At 34.5% G+C, this 12,116-nt stretch overlaps 1 protein-coding gene across 1 annotated transcript in view; it reads right to left on the reverse strand.

The window, feature by feature from the left end:
• The window catches only part of LOC140747470 (ATP-binding cassette sub-family C member 4), a 33,762-nt gene that overhangs the window by 13,747 nt on the left and 7,899 nt on the right, over positions 1-12,116 (reverse strand). The window contains exons 4-9 of the mRNA XM_073079935.1: positions 10,670-10,895; positions 9,442-9,539; positions 7,471-7,668; positions 6,273-6,399; positions 3,805-3,960; positions 3,149-3,330 (exon numbers count right to left, since the gene is read on the reverse strand). Of these exons, the coding sequence (XP_072936036.1) occupies positions 3,149-3,330; positions 3,805-3,960; positions 6,273-6,399; positions 7,471-7,668; positions 9,442-9,539; positions 10,670-10,895 (987 nt within the window). The remainder of the gene's footprint in view (positions 1-3,148; positions 3,331-3,804; positions 3,961-6,272; positions 6,400-7,470; positions 7,669-9,441; positions 9,540-10,669; positions 10,896-12,116) is intronic.

Below are 12,116 nucleotides of genomic sequence, written 5' to 3' on the forward strand. Positions count from 1 at the left end.
TGGATTACTTAATTCTAACAATAAATAAGTCGGTTTTAATGGAACTTTTCGTAAGTTTATTTGTAGAGTTTGTAAATAAAACAGGTCTAGTACTTTAGTAAATTGGTTTTGTACGTTTAATAAGTTTAATTTTGCGTTTTGAGTGGTTGCAATGGGCAGTCCGATGCCATTTCAGTTCTGGTATACCCAATGTCCTCGTTGTCCTGCTCCTCGTAGTCGTTTGATATGTTATTTGTGATAATGTCATTACAGTATTTAAATCAATACTAGGATAAACTGAGACTATACGACTCTTTCAACTTTAATAGATCATCTAACAAGATTCAGCTAGAAAAAAATATATATGCGACAAATAACCTCTCTTCTTTGGGAAGATAAAAACAAATGCTGGCTGAACCCTTATAGACATTGCTATTAAAGGTTAATCTCAAAGTTATTAGCGATTCAAATATAAGACACTTTGCGACAAAAAAGTTAGATTACCCTCCTTAACGAGCGATTGGACATTTTACTTCAATAATATGATTTATATGAATAACATTTATAACCAAACTTTTCTATAATAATAGCACAAGTCATTTCAAATTCATGTTAGAAGTAGACCAAAGTAATAACAAGTGAACTACGAACTAGTTATCCGAACCACTTGCCTTGCAATTATAGTTCAGATACCTAATCTATTTTGACATGCAAATTTCAAATCAAATTCAGATGATTCTGCGAACAGCGGGCTATATTGACTATTGCCGAACTATTCAGATTATTATACGATCAAATGAACTGGACAACACAATTTGGATTACACTGGAAATAAATCAGCTCTGCATTTAGTTGAAATGCAGAATTTAGATGTAACCGTTGAAACGATTAATACTACGAAATATACCTCGTAAATGTGAAAATATTTTTGACGAAGTTTTTGTGGTTGAAAATAAAATGAATAATGAATATAAAAATATGCGGTCAAGGGGCTGCCCCGATGAACGAAGTTGTTCCAATTATAATCAAAATATAGTGTGGTGCCAGCTTATGCCAGCTTAATCCTCAAAGGTAGCGGCGCATTTGTGACCTCAGGAGGGAATCTAATCTTATCTGGAGTTGATTACAAATGTCCATGGACGGCAGTAGCCGCTTACCATCCAGTGGGACTGCATGCATTGCAACAGACAGGCAAATACATCGGACAGGCAAAGGATGCAAATGGGAAGGGGACTTAACGTTTTTTTCTTACGTGACGATTTCTACCATTCAACTCCCACCAAAAGCCACGTTAAAGAACTTCATTCCAAAAAGTAAGCGTGTACCCGCTTTTTTATAGTAAATATATTTTTTCTCTTAACAAATACCAATCTAGAAATTTCATTACTGGAACGTTTGTCGCATAACAGCAAATACGTGGAGCGCAAGAAAGCTTTGTACGGGCGAAAGCTTCTAATTAGCGAGCTTACACGAAATTACAGTAGGTAAACTATGCCAATTAGGCCAATCGCATTATGGAATACCGAAGAACGTATTTTTACATATTGCACGATGCAATTTATAATAAATTGGGCACTTACTACTGTATCAAATTTAGAGCACATAAGTTTCTAATGAATAGTATTCGGACTCTATTTTTACTTACATCGCGCACGTTATATCTATTTATTTTATAGCAATAATGTCTAAACACAAAGAATGGCTAAATAGTTGTAGAAGAATCGTAGGATTCTTGGGTACACGAGATTTAATTCCTTAGAAACGTAAGGGTCATCTAGGACAAATACATTGTGTAGAAGTACTCGCATATTATACTCCATTTTATTGCCCTACTAGGATCAAACTCGAGAGAAATTATGTATTTATTTAAAAATTATGCGGGATTATATAGAGAAAAAAATGATTTACCACGAGAGAGAAATCTTTAGAAATATTTGAAAATCTGGCGATGTCGATATAAGTTTTTAAGCGTCTTTCTTATACCAAACCTCATAACTAATTATTATTAAACTCTCGATAAAAAATATAAAATATTTTTCCATAACACTAAAGTAAGCAATGAGAATACAACTTAGAATTAATACTTTTGTACGGTTCTTTAGCGTGCTTACACCGCTAAGCTGTACGACGGCACTCCAGATTAGGGTTGCCAACCGTACTTTATAATAAAGTATTGTTCGTTATTTTAAGTAATTGTACTCCATACTTTATGAGAACGATAAAGTACACGAAAATACTTGATTTCGCATGATTTGATTTAAACGTTTAATCGTAAGTATTTTTTCTTTAAACGAAATTTATCGATTGGTGCTGAATCGATGTCGTCACTCGCCAACGCGACATCCTTTAACTTAAATATATTAATATTATAATTTATATATATATATCTATATATATATATATATAGTGTACTTTATTTTGATACTAAGTACTTTTTTTCTTACCTATAATAATCAATATACTTTATATGCAAAAAAAAGGTGGCAACCCTACTCCAGATCCCCGTGAATGCGTAGAGATGCTGAGTGGCACCAGATTTGGGTCACTGGTCTCGCGGGCACATGGCTTACTGGAATCGTTGTATTGTCCAAATCCGATAGTCGTTTGAGCGGAAATTTAACTACTTAGAAATCATTTTGTTTTGTTATTCTTTCCGTGAATCGTTATATTGTCAACACCGGATAATACTTTAGTAAACGAACTCTTAGTTTATACTAACGCGAAAAATTAACGAAATACATAAGTAAATTAATTTGTTTCGTTATTTTTTCCGTGCGAAAGATATTGGAGTGTGTGATTTTTAATTATTAAGTTTTGTTACATATTGGCACAATGCCAAAACGTCTTCTTTTTAATATTGTTTTGTGTCTCCGTAACACGTAACTGGTAACTAAAGTCTGACCAAATATACGACTGCCTTCGAAGTGCGATATGATATTTTTTGCGTCATAACTTAACGAACTGTTATTGTTTTTATCTGTATTGCTCATTACCTTTTCTTTTTTGTTTGTTTTCCGATGTCCTTTTTCTTTAAAGGAGTTTAGACAGCTTCTTCTTCTTTAAAGGAGTTAAGAGCTTTTAGAGAGCTTTCATGTTATCAATAAAATCAAGAGGAAAATTGGAATTTTTTTGCCTATGTTTAAATTAACCAATAAATTCTGGCACTTACTTTGCCGGAGCCCACAGCCCCGATGATGGCGCACAGCTTCCCCCTGCGTATGCGTAGGGAGAGGTTCCTGAGTGCCAGCATATTGGGGTCGCCCGTCCAGCTCGCCGTCACGTCGCTCAGCTGTATCACCGTATCGCTCTGGTGTGATAAGCTTCTGCGGAATTGCCGATTTGCAGGGGTACCTTAAATAAAATTATAAAACTATTTTTATATATGTTTATTATGGCCCCTGAAATTCAACATACAAGAGAGTATATAAGTTATTTTATTTACTTCTTACTGTCCCATTAGTGAGCTCGTTTTATATTTCAAAAAATAAAGTTCAACTTACTGGCCAATTAATATAATCACTTGTGTAAATTTAACTACGATTATATTACCATAATGAATTACTCGTACCATAACCATAAATATTTTTATATACAAATAATTTTTCAAAATCGGGAATAAGACCCATTGGCCTGATATTAAATGGTACTGCAGCCCTTAGAGGTTTACCTCCAAATGCAAATATGACCTTTTTTATATTAATGGCATAACAATACATTAATAGAATCTCATATACGTCAGAAGCAACCTCCGCATTGCAATCAATAAAAAGACCAGCTTCTCATGTATTCAATCTACAATCTTTCGCAATCACTGACGTCACCTACCATTCGTGAAGCCGTTGCTAATGAGATCAGGCTTGTAGTGATAAGAGACTGGTCGCACGCCATTGTCTTGTTTCTCCTGCTCCTTGAAGCTGCCCGTGACGTTCCGGAACAGAGTGGTCGGCGCCACCGGACTCGCCACCAAGTCGGATCTGTCGTCTATAAATATAAAATTAAAAAGACCGGTCAAGTACTTTGGCTGTCGTGCAAAGGGTTCCGTAACTGGTTAAACAAACTGCAATTTCTAGATTTACAAACTTTATTTGGTTTTTTTTTCAGTATTTAAAAGCCGTACTGATGAGTTTCTTGTCGAAATTGCTCAATTATATCATATTTATATAATAAAAAAATAGTTGCAACTGATAATTTGTCATGTAAGTCAAAATAAATTAATTATATTGTACTTATATGACGTGCATGATCAGATGGGTGTCATCATATTTTATCAAAACATGCGATTTCATTAACCTGTTTTTCAGCCCTGAAAATAACTAAATTTTCTTATTTATCGTACATATAAAAATAAATCGCAAAACTTGAGCAAATAGTGTTTGATAGACAAACATAATATCTACGGACTCAAAATATTATACTTAGGGGTTTCAACAAGAGTTAGGGAACTCTAAAATTGTTCATCTTGGCACCGAACAAGAAGTTCATGCCAACGACTCGTTGTCTTAATACGCCAAACTTATTACCAGCGGATTTCTTCGTCTCAGTTTTTGTATTGTGCATGAAATTTCCTCTTGCGTAACACCAGACATAAGCCTTCGTATTATCGTTTCTATAAGCGCCTACACGAATAATCTCTGCAGTTATTCTGTACTCTCTATCAAGTGATTTCTTTTTTTATAGTTTTTTGTACGAAGTTGGTGATGTCTAAATTGGTTTAACTTTTTGAAGTTTGGAAGAAATGATTAAAAGAAAAGGAAAAATTCTAAGTATTCTAAGTTATTGGTGTATTTTAATTTTTGTCAATATATTTAGTACTTGTCGTACCTTGTAAATACCGCCAATGTATCATCAACTTAAAATAGTTACCAATATTCGCTGTACACACAAAAATCAGTCTATAAATACACATAAAATTATTTTGAGTGAAGCCACCATTATTTAAAAATAGAGTCTGGCTGTATTTTTTTAAAATAAAATTATACAACAGTATATTACGTAAACAACTATATAGTTTATTTATTTTATTGAGCCTAAGAAGACATTATCACAAAGAGATATTGCCGTTGCATAAACTTCTTGTTTATTTTACGATATCAAGTGTAACAACGCGTTTATTTACCACATGAAAGTCAACTAACAATACTATGATAAACATAAGCGTATGAATGGTAGATAGGTATAGTCCGTGCGAGCAGTACCCTTACCACGAGTTTTTACGTTTTGACAAATATGACTGTTTTGGTATTTGTTTACGTATTGCCCATACAATTTCCAATCAGCGCTCCTAGCGGATTGTATCAGAACTATAGTGTCAGTAACGTAACATTAAATGTCTAAATTGACAAAATGGCGCTTTATGTTTTGTCTCTCTTTTTTGCGAACATTTGAGGCAGACAAAAAGACTTGAGCACTTACTTATTGTTACGTTTACTCAGTCTACTAAGCAAACAAAACGGAATAATGGATTGAGTAAACGTTACGTAAAATTGTGGGATGTTTTGATAACTCATGGTAATGGTACAGGTGTAGTCATACAATTTGCTATGGCGACGCGATTCATTTCTATATTCAGAGCGAACTAGCAGTTTTACGCGGACTATACAGTCAGCTTCATTAGTAGATGAGCACGTCAAAATTTCAAAAATACCTATACACCCAAACGTTTATAAGTGTTTAGCTACTTATGAGCTACTTATGATATTTTTGAAACCTTAATATGTTCATCTATTATTGGAGTTGACTGTACCTATGTATATAATTAGAATACCTATGAATTAAGTCTTATGATAAATTCAATAAACTTTAACGTATCTTATACACATATTTAACATATGCAAGGATACAAATTAGATTGTGTATTTTATAATTTACGTTGTAACTGTGGGTTGTATAATTTTTTCGTTTTCTTTTTTGGGGATTCATGTAGCAATTACTAGTTTAAGACACTACCGCCATTAAACATCAGTAATCAATCTCAAATAGTATTCTTCTTCAGGTTAGTCATAGGCGCATTTTTATTTTTGAGGAATTAGTTGGAACGCCTCTAATAACGCCTCTCCCTTAGTACACCCTCAAATTCGAAATACATCAAGGCTTAGCACTGTTATTAAGCACAATATGGGTATGTAATAGTAGCACCACCAAAATCCAAATTAATAAAATCAAATTGTCTTTAAAACCTGATTCTTGATAGTGATTACTTACCATTGCTTCCCGTGGACATATATGTAAAAATAGCCTACGTAAACGAGATTGCTGTGTTCTACAAAAAAAATATATTGAAGAGATGTTCTTACCCAATGAGAGGAATTCTTGAACTCTTTTGAATGCCACTATCAACTCAGCTGTAAACACCAAAACCAGTGGCAGCACGAGTGTAATGTTAATTTGGGCGGCATTCAAAAACTGCTGTAATGGGTATATCTGAAAAAAGATGGCTTTTAACGAAGATATATCTGTGGATCGATTCGGGGGGCACTGCCACACCTATTGCTGCCTATAACAGGCTTGTTGGGCGCAACTCGGTTCGACTTTGAAGGGTGTGGCAATGGAAAAATATTTGTCCAACTTAGTTTTTAGAGGTAACAATACAGCTGTGGCCGCCTCGGGTGGATTTAGACGTATCTGTACCTACCCTTACCATGAGTTTTTACCTTTTGACAGATATGTCTGTTTTGGTATTTGTTTACGTATTGGCCTATACAATTTCCAAGTTCTGACACAATCCGCTAAGGGCGCTGATTGGAAATTGTATGGGCAAATACGTAAACAAATACCAAAACAGTAATATTTGTCAATACGTAAAAAGTCATGGTAAGGGTACTGGTCTTGATTACACATGTTCATGGCAGCATTAGGCAGTTACGATCAGATGGAGTGGATAATAAGATAAGATAAGATAAAATACTCTTTATTGCACACTTACAGTTGAAATTTTACAATACACAATATACTATTGTGTATTGTGTGATAATCTTATATATAAAATTCTCGTGTCACAATGTTATTAACCGTACTCCTCCGAAACGGCTTAACCGATTTTTACCAAATTTTATATGCATATTCAGTGGGTCTGAGAATCGGCTACTATCTATTTTTCATACCCCTAAGTGATAAGAGTTGTTCACCCTTAACATATTTTTATTTATATGGCAACACGTTTGCCGGGTCGGCTAGTTATAGTAGCTCGACTTGGCGGAGGCATTGCCGTGCCTCCAGATGTAATTAAAATGTTTATGTCATACAAACTATATGTAAAGACAGAATATTTATGTATTCAAAATAACATTAACTTTCACTTCAGGCTAACATAATTTCTATTTTAGAAAAAGAAATACGAATAGAGTAATTAGGCACAAGGTTAACAAGTACATTACAAATTAGTATTCATTACATATATAGCCGATAATTATTAATTTAATTGGAACTGCTACTTTATAAGAACTCATTTCGAGTTTAAGAAAAAGGATGATTATAATATTTTTATATACTTACAACGTTCGCAGTCATAACATTTCCAAAAAGAATTAAAATAAGGATTGTTATGAACATGGTAGCCCTCTCGGTGAAAATCATAAAACCGATGAAAATTGCCCTCAAAATTGTAGCAGTTTTTACTTCCTTCAGCTCTTCTTTTCTCTTCTGAGACACTACATTCGTAAATGGCATCTCCCATGCGTACATTTTGATTACCTGCAAATATGTTATTTTTTATTATTACATAACTGCTTAACTTCGCGGTTTTAGTCCGGCGGCACCAACGCCACGCCTATTTTTTTCCGTATAAGAGCAATAAGAGCAAGAAGACATGGCAAGAGAAAGACTAGACATTCCAAATTAGGCCTCAATGATATCAATATCTTTTGCCGACCACAGGTAGGACTCTGACCCCACTTGAGGTTGATTATAGATGTCCATGGACGGCAGATGACACACAATTAGTATTAAAATTGAACGTTCATTTAGGTACATCATATAAAAATATATTTCGTCAAATTCTAAAATTCTCACCACATTTAACATTAGCAGACCTAACATTTTCAATTTATAAATTGTCTATGAATGTCTAAGAAAATTTCTGATATTTATTTTATCGGAATTAACAGAGAGAGAACTCAGAACCAACATGTCGGCGCCAATAACATAAAGACATCGTTCTAAGAGAACTCGCCACTTTTAATTATGAACGAATGAAATTCCCGCAAACTTTTCGCTCGCTCGATCCCCTTTTATTAGGATAACGCCTAAATCTACGATATATTACTACGTGTATTCGTAATTCATAAAATATGAGCAATGTTTAACTATTTTCATATGAGTGTTGATTGATTGATTGATTGATTGACCCGGTATAATGATGAAAATTTCTACATTGTGAACAAAAATATGCATAGACGAGAATATTTGTGTAAATTTATACAATTTGGAAGTGAATCGGCGTCGAGCACGACTGCATTCGTTTTAATTATTTCTAATTAGCTTTCCTCTGCGTCTTCGTTAGCGCCTGCTGAAAATAATTTGTCTAGCTTCGTATTCAGACATAAAGTTAAATCTTATTGAATTAAATTTTCAATTGATGCATCTTGCCCCTTAAGTTGATTGACATTAACACTCGTCAATGTTGTATCTATAATTCAATAACTACAACTATTATAATGGTGATAATCCAAAGGTAGAGCCAGTATGGGTCAAACAACCTTCCTGTACCCTTACCAGGAGTTTTTACGTTTCGACAAATATGACTGTTTTGGTATTTGTTTACGTATTGGCCCATATGATTTTCTAGTTCTGACACAATCCGCTAGGGGCGCTGATTGGAATTTATATGGACAAATACGTAAACAAATACCAAAACAGTCATATTTGTCGAAACGTAAAAACTCCTGGTAAGGGTACTGTTTACGATACCACCGTTATACCTGCATACCACCGTTACAGCCATCTCTAACGTAAAACAGTTCTGAAGTTAGGTAGAAGGGTGTGAATATCGTCTACCTTTCTTAATAGGTAACTTTCTTTGTCCTCAGGAGTATCTATGATCGATTTCAGGTAGAACTATATATATAGCTCTATATAGAACTGGTTGTAGATGTTCACACCTATTTCTGCCTAATAACAGCAGTGTTAGGCGCTGCTGTGTTCCGGTTTGAAGGGTGTGGTAAGGGAGACAGACTTTTCCGAGGCGTTCCAGCTTAGTCCTCAGGGGTATCGGCGCATCTGTAGCCGACCTCAGGTAGGAATATTTAATCCCATCTGGGGTTGATTACAGATGTCCATGGGCGGCAGTAGCCACTTACCATCAGATGCCTGCTCCTCTGCTACTCCTATATTATAAAAAAAAATGTTCATGGGCGAGTGTGACCACTTATACTTAGAATGGGAGACTTTATCGTTTGCTACTACAATGTAATAAAAAAAATCACACGAATTGAACGTCCGTTAAATAATATAATACATTCCACCCACCTGTATTCCATTTATAACCTCGCTCATGGTCTTAATACGTTCATCTGTTTTCTCAGCTGTACGAAATCGTATTGATCCAATAATTGTACTCAACCAACCTGTAATGTAAATTATAATTATAAATTACAGCTAGAGGGATTTTGGTTCGACTGCGGCGGTACTGCACCGTCACACTTATTTCTACCTTATAACAGCAGTTTTAAAGGGTGTGGTAATGGAGACATACTTTCCCGAGGCGTTCCAGCTCAATCCTCAAACGTAGCGACGCATCTGTGGCCGAGCACAGGTAAGAATCTCATCCAATCTGGGGTTGATTACTGATGTCCATGGGCGGCAGTAGCCACTTGGACTGCGTTCTCGTTGGCTACTACTATACTATAAAAAGGATGTAGATCGCTTTACAACGATGTTTAAGACGTCCTAGGTTTAATCATAATAATATACGGATACTTTATATTATCGAAGTTTCTGGTATCATTTTGCTATCATTTGACCTTAATAACACCTCACTGAAATTTATTTTTGACTAGTTTTTGCCCGCGGCTTCGCCCGCGTTAAAGAGAAAATAATATGACATACTAACATACATAAAACTGAAAATTCGTACCTTCATTGTAATGAAACGGGCGAAAAATGGTCGTACCAACTCTGCAACCTTCCTGGGCTCATGGACAACAACTTTGTTAAAGATCATCACTTGATGAAATGCATAGTTTACGATTCTAATATCGATTAAAATAATCGACTTTTTGATCCTATTCGATCTTAGATCGCTATCCCTAGTTCCCGTGTGATTTCCGGGATAAAAACTATCCTATGTCCTTTCTCGGGTCTCAGACTATCTTTGTACAAAATGTTATTAAAATCGGTTCAGTGGTTTAGGCGTGAAGAAGAGACAACCAGACAGACAGAGTTACTTTCGGATTTATAATATTAGTAAGGATTCCCAACTTGTAAGACTTTTGTCGTTCTTGATCATTGTCTCAATAATAAGCAGTCAACCAGAAAAATCTAACGTAAGTCGCCATCCCATTTATATGTTTCCAATACTCCATGTTTGATGCTGTAGCAGCATGGATAATGCATTTTTAACTTGAATACGTACTAAATATGGGTCTGCATCTGCCTATCTATATCATTTATTATGTCGCGTATAACTACATTCTTATCGCTATAATATAACTAAGATTAAATATCGTAAACAACGAAATTAGTTTTACTACGTTACCTTGGACTGGTAGCGCTATGATAATCAAAGCTACAAGGCCAACCAGAGCCGCGTATCCTGCTTGGAGATAGCCCAGATAGCTGACAGCCGCCAGTTGGATGGGTATGATCCACACATAGTGCATGAACAGGAAAGCCATGTCGAATCTTTGGAGGTCATTCGAGAGCAAGTTGACCACTTTACCAGCGGTCGTTTCGCCTAGAGAGCCATTGTTCATTCGCATTATCTGAAATAGATTTCGTGGTTTAATTCTATCTATAAAACAAAATACAAAATTTCCTAGGACGATGGAATTTTACAAAAATGTATTTACATGTACCATAGAGAAGTATAGATATCTCATCACCTTGAAATTGAAGGAAGCCATTAAATGGCTTAAACGGCTGACAATTCTGTCAGCCATTTAATGGCTGTCATGGTGTAATTTACGCAGAACAATGCCGACATGCGCAAATAAGTGGTGCAAGCACTCGAAGAATAGGTGCGGAGAAATATCGTTTCATTCGTAAATTATCCAAAAACTACATTTTTTTAATATTTTTCAAACACGAAAATAGATGACAGTGATAATTTCAAGTGTCAAAACTGGTTACATTTTCTTGTTAGGACTGAGTAATCTTTACTAATCTATGACATGTACAAACATATTTGTCCGTACCTAGTACAATTTTTTTTTAGGACAAAAATATATTTTTGTAATAATACTTCATGTCATAATATACGACGACAAAATGTTTTGTGGACAAAAATGACTTAATAACTTGAAAATTACTGTTATAAGTAATACTTTAACAGACTGATTGACTAATTTAAATTTGTTTTGAAATAAGTCTCCCTTATTTAAAGCAAACCTACAGTTCCTTATTTTTTTATAACCTAACAATATTAGATACAATCATTAAATTATTCGTACGCGTGACTTTGTTGGTTTACAATATAAGATAATTAAATTTGATTAACAAAATGCCATATCATTATGACTTTTAAAATCAGTAGTTACGCGATAAAGAATTATTGTTTTTACAAAAAGTGGCACTTTCATATATTTTCTGATGTTCGCAATAAGGAACAAAATTATACATTTATTTTACTCACAGATATGACCTTAGCAACTATATAGTACTCGTATACTTTAAATATTTAAAAGGTTTATCTTTCGATTTTTTGCGATGTTATCATATAGATTAAGTACTTAACCATATCTAAACTGACTATTTTTTAATAAAAACAAAATAAACAATATATTCTCCAGTGGACGTGTTACAAAGCAGCGTAATTATGGCTTCTATATAACCTGAATACTGAATAGTTACTTTGCTCAATAACATCTATAAACGACGCTAAATTTATATAAGAAGTTGAGCCTGAAGGCCGTTGTGGCGACTTTAATCAACTCTTCAAGATATAGCGCCACTAGTAATAGGCATGATGACAAATTTTGAAAACC

This window comes from Epargyreus clarus, unplaced genomic scaffold (genome assembly GCF_041222505.1).
Source record: "Epargyreus clarus isolate Ecla_fem2 unplaced genomic scaffold, WU_Ecla_fem_2.2 ptg000014l, whole genome shotgun sequence".
Classification (NCBI taxonomy): Eukaryota; Metazoa; Arthropoda; class Insecta; order Lepidoptera; family Hesperiidae; genus Epargyreus; species Epargyreus clarus.